This window comes from Cavia porcellus, unplaced genomic scaffold (genome assembly GCF_034190915.1).
Source record: "Cavia porcellus strain 051 isolate PalLab524CR breed Dunkin Hartley unplaced genomic scaffold, mCavPor4.1 scaffold_7, whole genome shotgun sequence".
Taxonomy (NCBI): Eukaryota; Metazoa; Chordata; class Mammalia; order Rodentia; family Caviidae; genus Cavia; species Cavia porcellus.
Window position 1 is genome coordinate 18,123,335 of NW_026947490.1, and position 23,633 is coordinate 18,146,967.

The window sequence follows — 23,633 nt, forward strand, 5'->3', positions numbered from 1 at the left end:
CTTAGGTCTGTCCCTGCTTTGTCAGCCAAATTGGCTGTGGTGGGGCTCTCCAGGTCCCTGGGAGGGGGTCACAGCACCACAGGTGCCCATCTAGCCAGGCCTGTGGGGATCCCTGCCCTCGGCCCCCCAGTCTGAGTGACAGATCCACTGATTTCCTCAGCATCCTGTGGATTTACTATTTTGTCCTCAATGAAATATTTGTACATTCTCTCTCTTTTCTGCATGCCTCACTCTCATGTGGCTTCCTGTACTATTTGAGATCAGGGATTTTTTTTTTTTTTGCTTTGTCTTGCTTTTTGGAGTTTTTGAGACAGAGTTTAGTTATGTAGCTCACACTTGACTTCAACTCTGGGCTATCCTCCTGCCTCAGCCCCTCATATGCTGAGATTATAGGCCTGAAAGGCCACATCCTGCTGGGAATGCATTTCCAGGCACCCTTCCTTCCAGCAACTGCCACAGGAGCAGACACAGCCTCGGTCAGTGGTGGTGAAAGTGGGGCACTCAGGACACAGGAGCCCTGTGCTCAATAACGTGGATTAGTTTGACAACTTCAAACTTTAACATACCTAGACAATAGAATTATAAGGAAATAAACAAACCTACAAGCAGGTATCTGCAACAAACCTAAGATACCAAATTTCAGTGTGTAGAGGGCAGCAAAGATTATTCTACTCAGCGCCTGGAGAAGAAATTCACAGAGACCGGGAACCACCACAAAGTCCTTGCATCTCTCCCAGGGCTCCCCCACTACCAGCCCCTCAGTTCCACCTTCCCAGAATGCCTCGACTTACCTGGTTTCCTGGACATGGCAATTGCAAGACAGTGCTAGCGCACCACCAACTGTACTACGTATGACTCCTCAGTTTACCTGCCTGCAGCCACGGGCTGCCTGGCTTAAATACTGTGTTGAGGTAGCCACACCCCCTCCTTAATCCGGCCTGCACATTCCAGGACCAATTTGTCCATAATCCACGTGAGTGTGTGTGTGTGTGTGTGTGTGTGTGTGTGTGAGTGGGTGTGGGTGTGTGTGTGTGTGTGTGTGTGTGTGTGTGTGTCTTTGTCTGTTGGTCACTCTGGCTGTCTCCAAACCTAGGCCACTGATGTTGAACCTTTTAAGATCCAAGTCTCTAACAGCAGTTTCAAACCCACTTATTTATCTTGAACCACTAACACTAGCATGAAACTGGAATGCTCTGCTGCTGGGGCAATGTTAGTGTGACTTGGCTAGCCAGGGACAGAGAGCTTTGCAGGCCTCCTGTGTCCTGAGTGCCCCAATATCACCACCACTGACCTAGGCTGTGTCTGCTGTTGTGCCAGGTGATGAAAGTGAAGGGTGATTGGAAACGGATTCCTAGCAGGGTGGTGCCATGCATGCCTATAATCTCAGCATATGAGAGGCTGAGGCAAGAGGATAGCCTAGAGTTCAAGGCAAGCCTGAGCTACAAAACTAGAATCTGTTTCAAACAATACAAAAAAACAGGTGTACTAAACAAAGAGAGAAAGAAAGAAAAAAAGAAAGAAAGACACACAGAGAGACAGAAAGAAAGAAATAAGGAAACGAAGGAAGAAAGATAGAAAAAAATCAATCCAAAGCAAAACATTCCTGACCTGATATAGTAGAGGAATCCTTAGGAAAATCAGGTACACAGAAAAGAGACAAAATGTACCAAACTTTCACTGGGGACAAATGAGTCAATCAACATGATGCTGAGAAAATCTGTGGATCTGTGACCAGGAAGCGGAGGTCGTGAAACCCTACAGGGTGGGCTAGAGGGGCACTTGCACTGCTGAGACCTGCTCCCCGTCCCCTGGGACCTGGAAAGCCCTCCACAACCAACCTGGCTGGCAAAGAAACTACATACAGTTGTCCTGGAAGATCTGCACAGAGGACCCAGTAGTGTAAGTTAAGGAGCTTGGATTGTGGCCACTTGGGAGGCCAGGTTGAGGCAACTTCAGGCTGGTTTTCTCTGTTTCATTTTCTGGCTCTGGGACTGAAAGCCAGGGACATCACACTGAGATGTACAGCATCTGCCCATTTCTATTTTTACTTTTAGTTAGGGTCTCCTTCAATTGCTAAATGCCCGACCGGGTCTCAAACTTGGGGTCCTGTGGCCTCAGCCTCTGCGAGTTCTAGGATTGCAAGCATGGGCCACACATCCACATTGCATTTTTTAACAGATTTAACCAAGTCTATTCTCTCTCTGCCTCTGTCTCTCTCTCTCTGTGTCTGAGCCTCTCTCTCTGTCTCTCTCTCCCTCTCTCTCTCTCTCTCTCTGTCTAATGAGGACATAGCAAAGCGGATCAGATAAGAACAATGCAAGTAACACAGCATTTCACCATAAGACAACCCCTGATTAACAGTAACTACCATAATGTCTCTTTATTTGAAATAGTTGAGCATAGCTTCATATATGATAGAATCAAGCATAGCAAAAACAATATAAAACAATTCAAGAGAATGAAAGCATTACAGGGCTTTCAGAACCAAAGTTTAGAAAACCAACAATGGCTACAATATTATCTCATTTTTCATAGGAAAATTGTTTGTACTATCACACATAATATCCAATAACATATAACAGGACAGTACCAAAAACAAACGAAAAACAAAACCTTGGTAGGACTTCAGACTAAGATGATTCTAAGTCCACTCTGACGATTCTAATGTCTTATTTCTATAAAAGAGCTCTTTCTACTATCACAGATAATAAAATCAAACAATGTAGGATAAAACCACTCCAAAGAATGAATGGAGACATGATAAGTTTTCAGAACAATGTAATGGGAATCAGGATTACTATATACTCTTATGTACTGTTACAATTTCTTAAACTCGGGAGAGTATAAGGTATTTATATGTGTGAGTTTGATTTATTTCGCTTATCAGTATGGTTTCTAGTTGCATCCATGTTTTTCAAAATATTTCAATATTATCATTTTTTAAAAAAATTTACTCAAAGAGAGATAAGCCAAAACAGTAAAAGGGTATCAGTAATACAAAATTTCAAAAAAATAAACCATAAGAAATCACTCACTAATAGATTACATATCATCATCATAGAAATAGTTGTTCAAGTTACAAAATAGAAGCCTACAAAGTGGCATTCAGTGAGACTGTAATCTGTTGTGTTCAATGATTCAACAAATACTTAGTAATATGATCATCTGTTTTACACATCTAAACACACTTGCATTTGCATCCCTTAGAGGACTTTCTTTTCCTCTCTTTTTAGCAATATCAATTTCACATTTTGGGTTTTATTGATCCCACAGTTCTTAGTACTTTTTTGGAAGAGAATAAAACCAATTGTGACAAAACAAAGAGAATCAGTCAAAACAAAGGACGGACATAGTATATGTTCTAAAAACAGAATACAAGGTAATCAACAATGGTTACTATAATGCCTCTCGCTACCGTAAAATTATTGTCTATAGCATCAGGTATAAGAAAACTGAACAAAACAGTACAGAACAAAACCAATAAAACGGAAACATTGGAGACATTACACGAATACAAAGGAACCTAATAGTCAAACAAGAATGGATATCATAGTGAATCTTATTGCCTTAAAGTAGTTGCCTATACCCTCAAAGTCGATACTATCGAACAGAACAGAATAGAGTAAAATCAGTGAAAGCAGGATGGTGAGAACAATACAGGGATTCATTAAAGATAACAGGAAATCAAAATTATTACTATAATATATCCTGCTAATTGTTTTATTTTTTCCCTTAATTAAAAATAATAATTCACTTAATGAAGGAGGGAGATTGAGATAAAAGAGGACATAACAACATATCAAGAAGTTCAGAACACAACAGTTTACGCAACATAGGGTTTCACCGCAAGATAACACGACTTAATAGTAGTTATCATACGGTTTCTTTCCTTGAAATATTTGATTATAACTTCGTACACTATAGCATCAAACATATCAAGACAGTGTGAAACCATTCAAGAGGCTTCAAGAATTACACGGTATTTAGAACCAGCTAACACAAAACAAACAATACGTTTTATATTAAACAATACTTTCTATATTATCTCTTTGCCTATAAAAGATTTTGTTTATACTATCATATACAATAAACTCCAATAAGATGCAATGGAGACAGAAGCAAAACAGTCTGATGGGATTTTAAAACAAGATGATAGGAAATCACCTCGAGCTATTACAATGTCTTGTTTTCTTCAAAATGCCTGTACATACCATCACAGACAATACACTCAAAGAGCCCACAATAAAAACATTACAGTTAAGGAGTGATGACTTTATAAGTCTTCAAAGCCGTATAATGGGGATTCATGATCACCACATACTTTTACGTATTTATCCCATTTCTTACACTAGGAAAACTATTCGGTATTCACACACGTGAGTTTGATTTGTTTCACTCAAGAGTATGTTCTCAAGCTGTTCCCATTTATTTATAAATATCTCAATGTGATTCTTCTTTATGGCTGAGTAGTGCTCTACTGGAGAAAAAGAGTGGAGGAACCCAGAAAAAGAAGTGAAAACTTTAGTGAAGAATATAAAAAAAAATCTAGAAAACATGAACCAGATTCAAAGAGATTATCAGGAAACTAAAACGTCCATTGAAAGATGGCGATATTCCTTAACAAAAACTAAAGTCAGATTTTAAAAAGTTGAAGCTGGATTTTCACTGTGTGATCAGGGAAAGAAAAATCTCCTAAAAATGACATGGAACCAAGAAGTAACAGCACAAAGGCTGGAAGGCAGCACGTGGACCTATACCCTAAGAATTTCAAATAATCAGCAAAGAAGAAGGAGTAAAGAGAAAAGAAATACAAAAGCTATTCACTGGAAACATTAAGGAAAGCTTGCCAAGCATCAGAAAAGGAAATAATATTCAGATATATGAGGCATGCAGAACTCCAGCCAGCCAAAACAAAAACATATTTACACTCAGATATATAAAAGTCAAAATCCCAGAATTGATCACAACAACAGAATATTAAAAGCGGACAGAGAAAACAAACACAACACACATAAAGGAAATCTCATCAAAATCATGAAAGACTTCTTAACACAAAGTATCAAGGCAGAAAGAGCATGGAGCCACGTATTCCAAGCTCGGAAGGAAAATAACCTGCAAGCCACACGGATGTGCCCTGCAAAACTGTCTCTCAAATTTAATGGACATACAAGATGTTTCCATGACTCAAAGGAAATGTGGGAGTTGGTGACCACCAATCCACCCTACTAAATTACTGAAGGACATCCTAGAGAGAGAAAAAAATCACCAGGATTCCTGCAAGAGTGACAGAAAGACCTCAGTGAACGGGGCAGACAGCGGAATGAAGGAGAAAAGTAGACAACCAATGGCAGAGAAATAGCAAAGCAGAAATGTGGCAGAGAAAGTTGACTATAATCTCCAACATAGATGGCCTTGATACACTAACAAAAAGAAAAACAGGCAGAGTAGATCAGGAGATAGGGTCCATGGAGTTGCTCTAAGTAGGAAATATAATGTGCCTGGAAGAGGGTTAATGAACTGACAGTCATAAAGTGTAAACAACGCTCTATTTGACTGGAAACCAGAGAGTAACAGGCACACCAGTTCCAGTACCTGAAGAGAGGTTGGAAAGTCATGACACTTCTCTGCAGTAGAGAATTAAGCAGCTTAAATGATGGAAAACCTTGAGGCTTTTCAGCCTCAAGGTCAAAAGTTGAGAAGAAACGGTTTAGAGGTGAAAGGTCCAACTCAGGCTCCTCTTTCTTTGACCCCATCACAGTCACATCCCAGTCTCCTTGATGAGACAGAGGAGTGGCAGAACAGTCAGTCTATCTGGGATGGAAGGTTGATTGTAAAGTGACAGATCATGGACCAGTTACTTGGCAGTGGACGCTCTCTCTGATGGAAAACAATTAATGAGAAATTCCTGCTTCATAGGATATTGTCAGGGCCAGAAGGTAAGACAGAGCTAAAACCTTGATCCTGATTACAGACATTTAGAAATTCTCAGAGCGCTTGCCTGTTGGAAGGGAAGGCACCTTTCTGGATTACTACACAGTAATAATGTTGTAACATCTAAAAATGTTAAAATGAGATCCAACAACGTTGCTCAGTAACAGTCTTCATGATTAGCATATGCAAGACACCAGGTTCTATCGCTAGCAGCCCATATGCTCCTAGACAGTCCAGCTAAGATCGCTCTGAATTGTACACTGCACACGCTCCTGCTAAAGGTCCTATGCAGTGATGCTGTGCTACTGCTCCGGCATTCATTTACACGTGGTCACAGTTGTGAAAGAAAATTGTACAGTATGACTGCAACAGTCATGCTCACGTAAATGCATCTCGGTTATATGCCCACCTCCTAAGGAAGCTGCATCCTCCCAATGAGATTCACATTCAGCTGGACAATCCAGGTCCGAATACGGGACCATGCTGCTCATACATGAACATGTCCTACCCATAAAGACACCTTACATCACATCCCTAGTGTCACTCTGTTCCACACAAGCACCTCTGGCAACAGAAGATGTATCACGGAAATGATCCTGTTTGGCTCTCCTAAAAGCTGGCATGTTCTCCCATCTTTCATTTCACTGAGGACCAGAGGAGGCAGTGCCATTTCATTCCACCTGATACCTCACTATTGCTGTCTGCCTCTGCAGAGATTAGCTAACTCCTCTTTAAGGAAACAAGTGTCTTTCCTTGCAACACTTATCTGAAATATTCTCAGCAACCAGCATGAGCCGGGAGTGTAAGTTCTTCTGATTTGCACTTTCTCCAAAATGAGATTCTTTCCCAGCAAGATGGCACTACAGTAAGGGTGTCTTGCTTTCAATGAGAGCCTAGGCCTTTCCTGCCTGTTGCATGTAACTATTTTCTCAGGCAGTATTGGTAGGGGCCCTCTAGAACTGTTTGTCATTGTATGCAGAGAGAATCCATGCACGTGATATTCAATGCACTTAGGGGTGAGGGAGAATCAGGAATCTAAATTTCCCCATGCTGCTGATTTCCTTCCCAAGCGGAGTGTTCAGGGTACTGAAAAGATTGGAGGGGGGGCCGTCGGTGTGCGGAGGAGGAGCTGCGCGGACCCGGAGCCGCCTGCAGAGGCCCGTCCTTTGTCTGGAGGAGGAGGGGTCCCGGGTTCCTGGGGCACCTCGGCCCGTACCCAGCCGTGCCTGGCCTTCGGTGAGCGGAGGAGGAGCTGCGCGGACCCGGAGCCGCCTGCAGAGGCCCCGTCCTTTGTCTGGAGGAGGAAGGGTCCCGGGTTCCGGGGGCACCTCGGCCCGTACCCAGCAGCGCCTGGCCGTCGGTGAGCGGAGGAGGAGCTGCGCGGACCCGGAGCCGCCTGCAGAGGCCCCGTCCTTTGTCTGGAGGAGGAGGGGTCCCGGGTTCCTGGGGCACCTCGGCCCGTACCCAGCCGCGCCTGGCCTTCGGTGAGCGGAGGAGGAGCTGCGCGGACCCGGAGCCGCCTGCAGAGGCCCCGTCCTTTGCCTGGAGGAGGAGGGGTCCCGGGTTCCTGGGGCACCTCGGCCCGTACCCAGCAGCGCCTGGCCGTCGGTGTGCGGAGGAGGAGCTGCGCGGACCCGGAGCCGCCTGCAGAGGCCCCGTCCTTTGTCTGGAGGAGGAGGGGTCCCGGGTTCCTGGGGCACCTCGGCCCGTACCCAGCAGCGCCTGGCCGTCGGTGTGCGGAGGAGGAGCTGCGCGGACCCGGAGCCGCCTGCAGAGGCCCCGTCCTTTGTCTGGAGGAGGAGGGGTCCCGGGTTCCTGGGGCACCTCGGCCGGTACCCAGCCGCGCCTGGCCTTCGGTGAGCGGAGGAGGAGCTGCGCGGACCCGGAGCCGCCTGCAGAGGCCCCGTCCTTTGCCTGGAGGAGGAGGGGTCCCGGGTTCCTGGGGCACCTCGGCCCGTACCCAGCAGCGCCTGGCCGTCGGTGTGCGGAGGAGGAGCTGCGCGGACCCGGAGCCGCCTGCAGAGGCCCCGTCCTTTGTCTGGAGGAGGAGGGGTCCCGGGTTCCTGGGGCACCTCGGCCCGTACCCAGCCGCGCCTGGCCGTCGGTGTGCGGAGGAGGAGCTGCGCGGACCCGGAGCCGCCTGCAGAGGCCCCTTCCTTTGTCTGGAGGAGGAGGGGTCCCGGGTTCCTGAGGCACCTCGGCCTGAGCCCAGCCGCGCATAGCCATCTGCGTGCAGAGGAGGAGCGGGGTAGATCCGGAGTGCCCGCAGGAGGCCCTTCCTTTGTCTGGAGGTTTGTGGATATCTCTGCCAGCAGGGAGGGATCACAGGCTCCTGAGGCACTGCGGTCTGTGGTGAGTACCCTAACCCGGCTGCGATCCAAGAGCTGTGGATCTACCAAGGGGCAGGTGGGTGCACAGTGTCCCTGAGGCCCAGCTTGTCTGGAACCGCGGAGTTCTGATCAAGCAGAGAAGGGCCATTGGTTCTGCAGGCCCAATGGCCTGGGGTAGAGGGGTGCCAGAGTCTCAGTAGCTGCAAACATAGAAGGGGATTTTCAACAGATCCTGAGGAGGCTTTCAAATAACACTTGAAACACAGAAATATAGGAAAATGACAAAACGAAAGACCAAATTACAACCTCAAACCTCCAGCCCAACTCAGGAAACCCTAGGAGAAGTGTATTTAGAAGAAAATATATCCCATCCTCCTCATATATTAGACACAATAGCTACTGAAGTTGACAAGCAACTCCAGGAAGCTTTAAAGAAATTCAAACTCGAAATAATTTCTCAGATAAAAGAAGAAATGATAAAAGAAATGAAAGAGATTCTAAATATATCTAAAGAAAACACAGATAAAAAATTGGAGGAATTAAACAAAAAGATAGAATCCCTAGACGAGCAATATAAGAAACAAACAGAATACATAATGCAGATGCACAGAGATATACAGGAAATAAAAAACTCCACTGAAAGTTGTAAAAACCGCCTTAATGAAAGTGAAGACAGAATTTCAGACCTTGAAGACAGGATTGCAGCAAGTGAACAGGAAAGGAAAGATCTTTTAAAAATAACAAGGAATCAGGAAATAACAATTCAACAACTGCAAGATGATGCAAAGAAGAATAACATAAGAATGATAGGGATTAATGAAAAAGAAGGAGACAACATAAAGGATATCAAGAGGATATTTAGAGAAGCAATAGCTGAAAACTTCCCAAGCATGAGATCAGAAACTGACATCAGGATCAGTGAAGCATATAGAACTCCAAATAGTCATAACCAAAATAAAACTACACCCAGACATATAATAATCACCATCCCAGAAATCCAACACAAGAATAGATTATTAAAAGCTGTCAGAGAGAAAAGACAGATCACTTATAAAGGAAAACCTATCAGAATCACAGCAGACTTCTCAGCACAAACAATAAAGTCAAGAAGAGCATGGAGTGAAGTATTCCAGATCCTAAAGCAAAATGATTTCCAACCTAGACTGATATATCCTGCAACACTATCATTTAAAATAGATGGTGAAATACGAAACTTCCATGACAAAGAACAGCTGAAGAACTTCATGAACACCAAACCAACCCTGCAAAAAATATTGAAAGACAGTTTAGATACACAAAGGAAAAAACCACTAAGCAAAGCAAATAATTAAACAGAACAGAAAGATAAAGATGCAACAGCAGAGAGATAAGAATCCTACAATTAAACAACATTTAACAGTAATAACCATTAATGTAAATGGTCTCAATGCACCAATCAAAAGAAACAGACTAGCAGAATGGATCAAGAAACAAAATCCAACCATATGCTGTTTACAGGAAACCCATCTAACCCAGAAGGATACTCACAGACTGAAAGTCAAAGGATGGAAAACAATTCTTCATGCAGCAGGAATCCAAAAAAAGGCAGGAGTAGCCATTCTGTTTGCAGACAACGTGAACTTTAAACCAACAATGACCATAAAGGACAAAGAAGGTCACTACATACTCGTAAGGGGAAAACTCCAAGAGGAAGAGATAACTATCTTAAATATATACGCACCAAACTCCAGAGCGCCCAGCTATATAAAACAATTATTAACAGAAATGAAAACTCAAATTATCAGTAACACAATTGTAACGGGAGACCTTAATACACCACTGACACCAAGGGACAGATCGACCAGACAGAAAATGAGTAAAGAAATAACAGAACTGAATCATACCTGTGAACAAATGGGTTTGATAGACATATACAGAATGTTCCACCCAACAACATCAGAATACACATTCTTCTCAGCAGTACATGGATCATTTTCTAAAATAGACCATATATTAGCTCATAAAACATATTTAAACAAGTGCAAAAGAGCTGAAATCATCCCTTGCATGTTATCGGATCACAGCGCTCTGAAATTAGAAATTAATGATAAAAGATACCGCAAAAATCCCACAAACACATGGAAACTGAATAACACACTCTTGAGTAATCAGTGGGTCACAGAAGAAATTAAAGAAGAAATCAAACAATACCTAAAAGAAAATGAAAATGCAGATACAACTTACCGGAATCTGTGGGATACAATGAAAGCCGTTCTGAGAGGAAAATTTATTGCACTGAGTTCCCACATCAGGAAAACAGAACGAATACAAATAAATAACTTGATGCTACACCTCAAACAGCTAGAAAAGGAAGAGCAAGTCAAGCCCAAAGCCAAAAGAAGAGAGGAAATTATAAAAATCAGAGCAGAAATCAATGCAATAGAGACTAAGAAAACAATCCAAAGGATCAACAAATCAAAGAGTTGGTTCTTTGAAAGAATAAATAAAATCGATAAGCCCCTAGCCAACCTTATTAAAAAAAGGGAAGAAAAAGCTCAAATTCATGCAATAAGAAATGAAAAAGGAGAAGTCACTACAGACCCAATAGAAATACAGAAGATCATCAACACCTATTTTGAAAACCTCTACTCTCAAAAGTTTGATAACACAGAAGAAATAGACAGTTTCTTAGAAGCATATGAAGTGCCAAAGCTAGATCAAGAGGATGTAAAACTGTTGAATAACCCAATCTCGGTTACTGAAATTGAAAATGTAATTAAGTCCTTACCCACCAGGAAGAGCCCAGGCCCAGATGGATTCACTGCAGAATTCTACAAGAAATACAAAGAAGACCTAATGCCGACACTCCTCAAACTATTCAATGAAATTGAAAGGGAAGCAATCCTGCCTAAGTCATTCCTGGAAGCAAATATCACTCTAGTACCAAAACCTGAGAAAGACCCAACTAAAAAAGAGAACTATAGACCGATCTCCCTAATGAACACAGATGCAAAAATCCTCAATAAAATATTGGCAAATAGGATCCAGCAAATCATCAAGAAGATTATACACCATGACCAAGTGGGATTCATCCCAGGAATGCAAGGATGGTTCAACATACGCAAATCAATAAATGTAATTCACCATATCAATAAAGCCAAAAATAAGAAACACATGATCATTTCTATAGATGCAGAAAAAGCCTTCGATAAGGTCCAACATTTATTCATGATAAAAACTCTACAGAAAATTGGAATAGATGGTCTTTACCTCAATATAATAAAGGCCATTTATGACAAACCAACAGCCAGCATCATACTAAATGGCCAAAAATTGAAAGCCTTTACTTTAAAATCAGGCACAAGACAAGGATGTCCTTTATCACCACTCCTATTTAATATAGTACTGGAAGTACTAGCCAGAGCAATTAGGCAAGAAAGAGAAATAAAAGGGGTAAAGATAGGAAAAGAAGAAGTTAAGTTGTCATTGTTTGCAGATGACATGATACTCTACATAGAAGACCCCCTAAGCTCCATTGAAAGACTCTTAGATACAATAAATAAATTCAGTAATGTGGCTGGATACAAAATCAATACTCAGAAATCAATAGCATTCCTATACACAAACAACAAAACCACAGAGAGGGAAATAAGGGAAACTGGTCTATTCACATTAGCAAGCAAAAAAATGAAATATTTAGGAATTACTCTTACAAAAGAAGTGAAAGACTTATACAGTGAAAACTATATTACACTGAAAAAGGAAATTGAAGATGATCTCAGAAAATGGAAAGACATCCCTTGCTCATGGATAGGAAGAACAAACATTGTGAAGATGGCCATTCTCCCAAAACTCTTATACAGATTCAATGCAATCCCAATAGAAATACCATCAACATACCTTATAGATCTAGAGAAATCACTCCTAAATTTCATCTGGAACCAGAAGAGACCTAGAATCGCAAAAGCAATTCTAAGCAGCAAAGACAAAGCAGGAGGCATCACAATCCCTGACTTGAAATTATACTACAAAGCAACAGTAGTAAAATCAACATGGTATTGGAATCAAAACAGAGCTGAAGATCAATGGAATAGATTAGAAGATACAACCACAACTACAAACACACTCAACCACCTTATCTTCGATAAAGGAGCCAAGCAGGTTCACTGGAAGAACGACAGTCTCTTTAATAAATGGTGCTGGAAAAACTGGCTCTCCATTTGCTGAAAACTAAAGCTAGACCCATGTCTATCACCATGTACTAAATTAAAATCTAAATGGGTCAAAGATCTGAATATTAAAACAGAAACGCTAAATCTATTGGAAGACAAATTGGGTAGAAACCTTGGAGGCATAGGAGTAGGTAGAGAATTCATGAATAGGACTCAAACTGCACGGGAAATACTTCCCAGAATCAATAACTGGGACCTCTTCTTATTAAAAAGTTTTTGCATGTCAAAAGAAATCTCCAGCATAGTGAAAAGAAAACCCACAAACTGGGAAAAGATTTTAGTGAACTCTCTCTCAGACAAGGGCCTCTTGTCTAAAACATATAAAGAATTAAAAAAACTCAGACCTTCAAAATTCAAAGATCCAATCCAAAAATGGGCATCTGAGATGAATACGCAATTCTCAGATGAAGAAATGCAAATGGCAAATAAATACATGAAAAAATGCTCATCATCATTGGCCATTAGAGAAATGCAAATTAAAACCACACTGAGATACCATCTCACTCCTGAAAGAATGGCCAGGATCAAGAAAACCAACAACAACAAATGCTGGAGAGGCTGTGGGGAAAAAGGAACTCTCCTGCACTGTTGGTGGGAGTGTAGACTGGTACAGCCTTTGTGGAGATCTGTCTGGAGGTTTCTCAAAAAGTTGGGATTGGAAATCCCATTTATTCCAGCTATTCCACTTCTAGGCATATTCCCAGAAGAACTGAAAGCATCATACCACAGGGATATATGTGCACCTATGTTTATAGCAGCACAATTTGTAATCGCCAGATCTTGGAAACAACCCAAGTGTCCATCAACTGAGGAATGGATAAAAAAGTTGTGGTATTTCTATACAATGGAGTATTATTCAGCTATAAAGAAGGATTGCATTGAGATATTTATCAATAAATGGGCGCAGCTTGAGACCATACTCATAAGTGAAATAAATCAATCTCGCATGTATGAATACCGAATAGTTTCCCTAATGTAAGTAATGATTCAAATATATAAAAATATGTGATAATCATGATTCCCCATTATGTGGCCTTGAAGCCTTATAAAATTTTCACTTATTAATTAGAAAGGCTTTACTCTGGGCTTTTTGATATGGAAATATTTGAAGCTATAGTATATGAAGTTTTATCCAAATATTTTAAGGAAAAAGACAGACACTATGGTAACTACTATTCTTTAAAAAAAATTATTTAGCTATTTCTTATGTTTATTTTAATTAAGGGAAAAACTTAAAAAATTAGGATATATAGTAGTAACTCTTTTTGATCTCCTATTAACTTGTTTTGAAGTCCTGTAATACTCCCAAGATCTTGTTTTGACTGATTAGACTCTGTTCCATTCTGTGCGACAGTAGCAAGTTTGAAGGTATAGGCAACTAATTTGAAGGCAATAAGATTCACAAAGATGCCCATTCTGGTTTGACTATTGTCTCCTTTGGAAGTCCTGCAATGTTCACAATGCCTAAGTTTTATTGGTCTTGTTCTCCACTGTTTTGTCCAACTTTATAATATCTAATGAGATAGACAATTCCTTTTAAGGAAACAAGAGACAATGTTGATAACCATTGTTGATGACCTTGTACTCTGTTCTACATCATGTGCTATGTCTATCCTTGGTTTGGACTTACAGCTTTGTTTTGCCATATTTGACTTTATTATCTCCCCCCCAAGAGAGTAATGAGAACTGAGGAGTAATAAAATCCAAAATGTGTAAATTTTGTTATAAAAAAGAGAGGGAGGGAAAAAAAAAAGAGCTCTAACGGATATAACAACAAGTGTGTTTAGGGATGTTAAATAGCTGACTATATTAATGTTTTTGGATCATTGAACACAGCTGCTTGCAGTCTCTCCGTTTGAATGTCTACTTTGTATTCTTTGATACTGTGATTTGAGCAACTATTTCCAAGATGATATTATGTAATCTATTAACAGGTGATTTCTTACTGTTATGTTTATTTTTTTTTTTTGTAGTTCTGTATTATGTGTAACCTTACACTGCTTTGTCTTGTTTTGTGTTTTTCTCTTTTTCCTCTTAAATAAAAAAAAAAAAAAAAAAAAAAAAAAAGATTGGAGGGGGAATACAAAACACTCGGAAACAGGCAACATTGACAGTGAGATGGCTATTTTATTGCCTTCTGTGAAATGACAAGTCCTCAAAGCTCTGCTGCAAAAAATGGAAATCAGTTGGGAACCATGCTTGAAAATGGAGGCTTGTGTCCAAAGTTGTGGGTGGCATGAGTCACTCTGCCCATCAGCACCATGCTCACTTCTTCACTGCAGGCAGCCTGGGGGGAGGTATATATCTAGACTGCTGGGATCATCTTCCCCAGGCAGATAATACATTTCTATAAGTTTATCTGTGTCATCAATGTCAAAATCTTCGACGTAGACGACGTGTCCCTGAGTTCCATCAGGTTGACTTTGGAATGACGAACCAAACACAGAGGCTCTGTGTCTTCTACTGATATCTTTCTCAAAACGCTCTGCTCGGTCACAGACATGGTCATCTGAAATGGAAGATATCGGTGAACAACTTGCAACAGGACTTTGTAGGACCTGCTCCTTCTTTTCTGAAGACGTCTGCATGGATGTTCCGGGCAAAGAAGCTAGCTTCAGTTTTAGCTGATCTTTCTTCCATTTGCTACGCTGGTTCTTAAACCAGATCTACAGGGAAGAGACAAGCAGTTCAATAAATGGGTATGAACCCAAAGCTTTATTTTCCTGTTCCCTAGGATGTGAGGTTTTTGGGTCAGAAAGGTGATCTCCAATTGCTGTGGACTGATCTGAACAGGGGAAGTACTTTGTATCCTGTGCTGTTCTGGTTCCGGGAGGGTAAAGGGGGGGGTGTTGGGTTTTACTGGCAATGCGTAGAGTAGGAAGGGGCAAACTCTCAATGCCGGAGGGTTAAACAAAGGGTGCTGCGTGTAGTTCTGCATTAGTGGTTGCTCCAAATTTTGCAAGAATACATTGCAATGACTGAGAGCAAGGAATGGGAATGGAGCTTGGGTTGCTTCAGCTCCATGAAGGGATTTTGCCCTCACTACCTTGACAAAGGATAGGAAGACATCAGAATGAATTTGAATGTTCTGACTGAGCAGTATCTAGATATCTACCTGCTGTGTTTGTATAAAGACTCACTGGGTTTGGTGTTTCTCTTCTAAGGAATGGTATGGAGAGGAAGTCCACTTTAAGATGTGAAGCCTGATGAGAAGTAATTTGTACTCAGAACCTGGGCGTGGGAGGGACTAACTCCCAGCTCCAGGAAGTGCCTCAATTCTTGAGCACTAGGTTGCCCATTACAAGAGTGTGCTGCTAATCGGAAAACAACCCAAAGGGCAAGATCTCAGATCCAGATTCAAAGGGTCCCAGGCAGTGTGCTGTGGATCAGTTAAAATCTGGCCCTTGCACTTATTACTTGAGGAAGACAAGTCTTTTGGGTCAGCCTCAGTCTGCCTCCAAAAGTGAACATGGGTGAAGTGAAACTATGCCATATTTCACCGCTGTCCAAACGCACTGCACCTGGCAAAGTATGGGACTTGTATGCTGGTGGTTGAAAGCGTGTGGCTTTCTGGGTCAGGTGTACCACCTAGAGACACACACTCAGGTACTTACTTTTATCACCGTTTCATCAACATTGATTTTTGTAGCTAATTCTTTTGTAACATCGTGCCCTGGATGATTGTTCTTCTCAAAGGCACTCAGCAGTACTGAGCGTTGGGATGGGGTAAAGTCAGTTCGTGGCTTGCGCCTGTATTCTATCTTGTCTGCAGAGGGAAGAGACAAAGACTTGCATGAAAGCACTATCCACACGGAAAGGGCAAAAGCATGTGTTATAATCATACCCAAATGTGCATTTCATGCTTGGCCCAAAGAGTTCACCCATGGAACCACATTCCTCTCTAGCTCCAGGTACCCAGTTTCTTAATGGGAGAGAATACAGCATTGGGGTAAGAGTAACAGTAGACTCAGGGTTTCACAATGCTCAAGCAGCACTTGAGACCCTGGTACACTCAGCATTCAGACTCAGAGGTGCTTTCAGACCCTAAAGAGCTGGCTACTGATTTGGTCATCTCTTCGTGGGATCTGTGTGGCTAGCAGCTAAGAAGCAGAATGCATGCTGATTCTCTCCTCTACTGGCTCTGTCATTTAGAGACCTGCTCCCCTCATCGTTTGCTTCTGTTTCTCTAGGGTAAAATGGTGCCACATAAATCGTAGACATTGCAAAGTTGTGAATTTCCAAAGAAGTAAGTTTAGTGTACAGTATTTGTGCAGAATAGGAGATTATACTATGGTTTCAAACATCTAATACGTGTTACCCAGTAATACTTAATGTTATGGCAATCCATATTCAATGGTCTCTTCTATTTAGAAGAGACTTTGTTTTCCCACATTGCTAAGCGGGCACACACAAACTCAAACCCACGCCTTCATGCATCCACACACACACTGCACCCAAACTGCCAACATGCTGCCTAATTCTCCATCAGTGAACACAAATGATCCAATACATAGATTTTTTACAATCTTTTTAACAATTGGCATCGAAATCACAACCCCGTTCTGGCCAGGCAAGCGCTGGGCCACTGAGCTGAATCCCCAGGACCACAGAGTTTTACAAAAACAGTTTTACGTTCCTGTCGACGAAAGAGGGCATTGTTGAAAATTTTGAAGCATGGTATTCAAGGAGTGACAGAGACAGAGATAGATAGAGCAAACTAGAGCTCGAGACAGAAAAAGGAAACTGAGCAGGAAAAGGAGGGTGGCAGCAGGATAAACTCTAAGTTTATTAAATAAATGGCCAGGGGTTTAGCTCAGTCACATAAGCGTCTGTCTGGCAAGTATGAGGTCCTCAGTTTGATCACGCTACCACACCACAAAAGAAAAAGCAAAAACAAACACTCCAACATTAAATTGTCAGTGTCATATTACTAGAATATATTGCACACATATATCTAGAATGCCTTGAAAATACAGAAAATCAGATGGGGCATGTATCCTTGGAAATGAGTACAAAATAGAAGATTTGGAAATGATATCAACCAAAGTACTGCAAATCTGCGCATAGTGGTGCACACCTGTAATCCCAGCCTGCCTGGGCCAAAACAGTGAATTCAAGGCCAACTTGGACTAAGCAGTAAGACCCTCCCTCCAAGGGGCCAGTGATTTAGCTGGGCGGCCCAAGGGCTCCTTTGGGAAACACAAGAATTGAACTTCCATCCCTGCTACAAAAAACAAAACAAAACAAAACAAAACAAAACAAAACAGAAACAGCAACAAAAGAACTCTATCCCTAATCACACGAGAAAAATCCAAAAGCAAACCAAACCAACAAGAAAACCCCTCAAAAATGAAAATTATTGGTGTATGTGGTAGCCCATTCTTCTAATTCGAACACTTAAGAGCCTGAGGCAGAAGGATCCGTTCGAGTTCCAGGTCTGCTGGGCTATGGAACCAAGTTAAGGGCAAGCCTATCTAGAGAGTGAGATCCTGATTCCAAAGAAACAAAGATTCTCCAAAGCAAAAATATACGTTTTAACAAGTCTTATAAATACAATGCTCAATAACGTTGATTCGTTTGACAACTTCAAACTTTAAAATACATAGACTATAGAATTATAAGGAAATAAACAAACCTGCAAGCAGGTATCTGCAACAAACCTAACATATCAACTTTCAATGTGTAGAGGGCGACAAAGATTATTCTACTCAGCCCCTGGAGAAAAAATTCATGGAGCCCGGGAACCACCACAAAGTCCTTGCATCTCTCCCAGGGTTCCCCCACTACCAGCCCCTCAGCTCCACCTTCCCAGAATGCCTCGACTTACCTGGTTTGCTGGACATGGCAGCTGCAAGACAGTGTTAGGGCACGACCAACTGTATCACCTATGGCTCCTCAGTTTAGTGGCCTGAAGCGTTGGGCTGCCTGGTTTAAATAGTGTGTTGAGGTAGCCACACCCCCTCCTTAATCCACCCTACACATTCCAGGCCCAATTTATCCATAATCCAAGTGAGAGTGTGTGTGTGTGGGTGTGTGTGTGTTTGTGTGTGTGTGTCTGTGTGTGTGTTTGTGTGTGTGTGTGTCTGTTTGTCGGTGTGTGTGTCTCTGTCTGTTGGTCACTCTGGCTGTCTCCAAACCGAGGCCACTGATGGTGAACTTTTAAGATTGAAGTCTCCAACTGCAGTTTCAATCCCACTTATTTATGTCGAACCACTAACACTAGCATGACCCTGGAATGCTCTGCTGCTGGGGCAATGCTACTGTGACTTGGCTAGCCAGGGACAGAGAGCTTTGCAGGGCTCCTGTGTCCTGAGTGCCCCAATGTCACCACCACTGACCTAGGCTGGGTCTGCTGTTGTGCCAGGTGATGAAAGTGAAGGGTGATTGGAAACGGATTCCTAGCAGGGTGGTGCCATGCACACCTACAATCTCAGCATATGAGAGGCTGAGGCAAGAGGATAGCCTACAGTTCAAGGCAAGCCTGAGCTATAAAACTATTATCTGTTTCAAACAATACAAAAAAAAGGTGTACGAAACAAAGAGAGAAAGAAAGAAACAAAGAAAGACACACAGACACACAGACAGAAAGAAAGAAAGAAAGAAAGAAAGAAACATAGAAAGAAAGAAACGAAGGAAGAAAGATACAAAAAACCAATCCAAAGCAAAAAATTCCTGACCTGATATAGTAGAGGAATCCTTAGGAAAATCAGGTACACAGAAAAGAGACAAAATGTACCAAACTTTCACTGGGGACAAATGAGTCAATCAACATGATGCTGAGAAAATCTGTGGATCTGTGACCGGGAAGGGGAGGGCGTGAATCCCTACAGGGTGGGCTAGAGGGGCACTTGCGCTGCTGAGACCTGCTCCCCCTCCCCTGGGACCTGGAAAGCCCTCCACAACCAACCTGGCTGGCAAAGAAACTACATACAGTTGTCCTGGAAGATCTGCACAGAGGACCCAGTAGTGTAAGTTAAGGAGCTTGGATTGTGGCCATTTGGGAGGCCAGGTTGAGGCAACTTCAGGCTGTTTTTCTCTGTTTCATTTTCTGGCTCTGGGAGTGAGAGCCAGGGACATCACACTGAGATGTACAGCATCTGCCCATTTTTATTTTTACTTTTAGTTAGGGTCTCCTTCAATTGCTAAATGCCCGACCTGGTCTCAAACTTGGGGTCCTGTGGCCTCAACCTCTGCGAGTTCTAGGATTGCAAGCATGGGCCACACATCCACATTGCATTTTTTAACAGATTTAACCAAGTCTATTCTCTCTCTGTCTCTGTCTCTCTGTGTCTGAGTCTCTCTCTCTCTGTCTCTCTCTCTCTCTCTCTCTGTCTAATGAGGACATAGGAAAGCGGATCAGATAAGAAGAATGCAAGTAACACAGCATTTCACCATAAGACAACCCCTGATTAACAGTAACTACCATAATGTCTCTTTCTTTCAAATAGTTGAGCATAGCTTCATATACGATAGAATCAAGCATAACAAAACAATATAAAACAATTCAAAAGAATGAAAGCATTACAGGGCTTTCAGAACCCAAGTTTAGAAAACCAACAATGGCTACAATATGATCTCATTTTCCATAGGAAAATTGTTTGTACTATCACACATAATATCCAATAACATATAACAGGACAGTACCAAAGGCAAACGAAAAACAAAACCTTGGTAGGACTTCAGACTAAGATGATTCTAAGTCCACTCAGACGATTCTAATGTCTTCTTTTGTATGAAAGAGCTCTTTCTACTATCACAGATAATAAAATCAAACAACCTAGGATAAAACCACTCCAATGAATGAATGGAGACATGATAAGGTTTCAGAACAATGTAATGGGAATCAAGATTACTCTATGCTCTTATGTACTGTTACATTTTCTTAAACTCGGGAGAGTATAAGGTATTTATATGTATGAGTTTGATTTATTTTGCTTATCAGTATGGTTTCTAGTTGCATCCATGTTTTTCAAAATATTTCAATATTATCAGTTTTTTTAAAAAAATTTACTCAAAGAGAAATAAACCCAAACAGTAAAAGGGTATCAGTAATACAAAATTTCAAAAAAAATAAACCATAAGAAATCACTCACTAATAGATTACATATCGTCATCTTAGAAATAGTTGTTCAAGTTACAAAATAGAAGCCTACAAAGTGGCATTCAGTGAGACTGCAAACTGGTGTGTTCAATGATTCAACAAATACTTAGTAATATGATCATCTGTTTTACACATCTAAACACACTTGCATTTGCATCCTTTAGAGGACTTTCTTTTCCTCTCTTTTTAGCAATATCAATTTCACATTTTGGGTTTTATTGATCCCACAGTTCTTAGTACTTTTTTGGAAGAGAATAACACCAATTGTGACAAAACAAAGAGAATCAGTCAAAACAAAGGATGGACATAGTATATGATGTAAAAACAGAGTACAAGGTAATCAACAATGGTTACTATAATGCCTCTTGCTACCATAAAATTATTGTCTATAGCATCAGGTATAAGAAAACTGAACAAAACAGTACAGAACAAAACTAATAAAACCGAAACATTGGAGACATTACGCGAATTCAAAGGAACCTAATAGTCAAACAAGAATGGATATCATAGTGAATCTTATTGCCTTAAAGTTGTTGCCTATACCCTCAAAGTTGATACTATCGAACAGAACAGAATAGAGTAAAATCAGTGAAAGCAGGATGGTGAGAACAATACAGGGATTCATTAAAGATAACAGGAAATCAAAATTATTACTATAATATATCCTGCTAATTGTTTTATTTTTTCCCTTAATTAAAAATAATAATTCACTTAATAAAGGAGGGAGATTGAGGTAAAAGAGGACATAACAACATATCAAGAAGTTCAGAACACAACTGTTTAAACAACATAGTGTTTCACCACAAGATAACCCGACTTAAGGGGCTGGGGGTTTAGCTCAGTGGCATAAGCGCCTGCCTTGAAAGCAGGCAGTCATGAGTTCGATCCCTGGTACCGATAAAAAGGAAAAAGACAAAAAAAAAAAAAAAAGATAACCCGACATAATAGTAGTTACTGTACGGTTTCTTTCCTTGAAATATTTGATTATAACTTCGTACACTATAGTATCAAACATATCAAGACAGTGTGAAACCATTCAAGAGGCTTCAAGTATTACAGGGTATTTAGAACCAGCTAACACAAAAGAAACAATAGTTTCTATATTATCTCTTTGCCTATAAAAGATTTTGTTTATACTATCATATACAATAAACTCCAATAAGATTCGATGGAGACAGAAGCAAAACAGTCTGATGGGATTTTAAAACAAGATGATAGGAAATCACCTCGAGCTATTACAATGTCTTGTTTTCTTCAAAATGCCTGTACATACCATCACAGACAATACACTCAAACAGCCCACAATAAAAACATTACAGTTAAGGAGTGATGACTTTATAAGTCTTCAAAGCCGTATAATGGGGATTCATGATCACCACATACTTTTACGTATTTATCCCATTTCTTACACTAGGGAAACTATTCGGTATTCACACACGTGAGTTTGATTTGTTTCACTCAAGAGTATGTTCTCAAGCTGTTCCCATTTATTTATAAATATCTCAATGTGATTCTTCTTTATGGCTGAGTAGTGCTCAACTGTATAAAAAGAGTGGAGGAACCCAGAAAAAGAAGTGAAAACTTTAGTGAAGAATATAAAAAAAAATCTAGAAAACATGAACCAGATTCAAAGAGATTATCAGGAAACTAAAACATCCATTGAAAGATGGCGATATTCCTTCACAAAAACTAAAGTCAGATTTTAAAAAGTTGACGCTGGATTTGCACTGTGTGATCAGCGAAAGAAAAATTCCCTAAAAATAACAAGGAACCAACAAGTAAGAGCACAAAGGCTGGAAGGCAGCACGTGGACCTATACCCTAAGAATTTCAAATAATCAGCAAAGAAGAAGGAGTAAAGAGAAAAGAAATACAAAAGCTATTCACTGAAAACATTAAGGAAAGCTTGCCAAGCATCAGAAAAGGAAATAATATTCAGATATATGAGGCATGCAGAACTCCAGCCAGCCAAAACAAAAACATATTTACACTCAGATATATAAAAGTCAAGATCCCAGAATTGATCACAACAACAGAATATTAAAAGCGGACAGAGAAAACAAACACAACACACATAAAGGAAATCTCATCAAAATCATGAAAGACTTCTTAACACAAAGTATCAAGTCAGAAAGAGCATAGCATGGAGCCACGTATTCCAAGCTCGGAAGGAAAATAACGTGCAAGCCACACGGATGTGCCCTGCAAAACTGTCTCTCAAATTTAATGGACATACAAGATGTTTCCATGACTCAAAGGAAATGTGGGAGTTGGTGACCACCAATCCACCCTACTAAATTACTGAAGGACGTCCTAGACAGACAAAAAAATCACCAGGATTCCTGCCAGAGTGATAGAAAGACCTCAATGAACGGGGCAGACAGCGGAATGAAGGAGAAAAGTAGACAATCAATGGCAGAGAAATAGCAAAGGAGAAATGTGGCAGAGAAAGTTGACTATAATCTCCAACATAGATGGCCTTGATACACTAACAAAAAGAAAAACAGGCAGAGTAGATCAGGAGATAGGGTCCATGGAGTTGCTCTAAGTAGGAAATATAATCTGCCTGGAAGAGGGTTAATGAACTGACAGTCATAAAGTGAAAACAATGCTCTATTTGACTGGAAACCAGAGAGTAACAGGCACACCAGTTCCAGTGCCTGAAGAGAGGTTGGAAAGTCATGACACTTCTCTGCAGTGGAGAATTAAGCAGCTTAAATGATGGAAAACCTTGAGGCTTTTCAGCCTCAAGGTCAAAAGTTGAGAAGAAACGGATTAGAGGTGCAAGGTCCAACTCTGGCTCCTCTTTCTTTGACCGCATCACAGTCACATCCCAGTCTCCTTGATGAGACAGAGGAGTGGCAGAACAGTCAGTCTATCTGGGATGGAAGGTTGATTGTAAAGTGACAGATCATGGACCAGTTACTTGTCAGTGGATGCTTTCTCTGATGTAAAACAACTAATGAGAAATTCCTGCTTCATAGGATAGTCTCAGGGCCAGAAGTTAAGACAGAGCTAAAACCTTGATCCTGATTACAGACATTTAGAAATTCTCAGAGCG

The 23,633-nt window shown here is 41.1% G+C and overlaps 1 protein-coding gene across 1 annotated transcript; it reads right to left on the reverse strand.

Annotated features, from left to right (window-relative positions):
• Positions 1-14,745: 14,745 nt before the first annotated feature.
• LOC134476790 (paired-like homeodomain transcription factor LEUTX) lies at positions 14,746-18,315 on the reverse strand. Its single transcript, XM_063252446.1, has 3 exons — positions 18,300-18,315; positions 16,087-16,238; positions 14,746-15,138 (listed from the first exon to the last, which is right to left on the reverse strand). Exons 1-3 carry the CDS (start codon positions 18,313-18,315, stop codon positions 14,746-14,748), a joined length of 561 nt encoding a protein of 186 aa, XP_063108516.1.
• Positions 18,316-23,633: the final 5,318 nt, after the last annotated feature.

Bases quoted from the DNA above. Each gene is read 5' to 3' on its own strand.
- LOC134476790 (XM_063252446.1), bottom strand. The intron at 15,139-16,086 runs GTAAGTACCTGA...TCTTCCCTGTAG, and splicing joins TTGATGAAACGGTGATAAAA to ATCTGGTTTAAGAACCAGCG.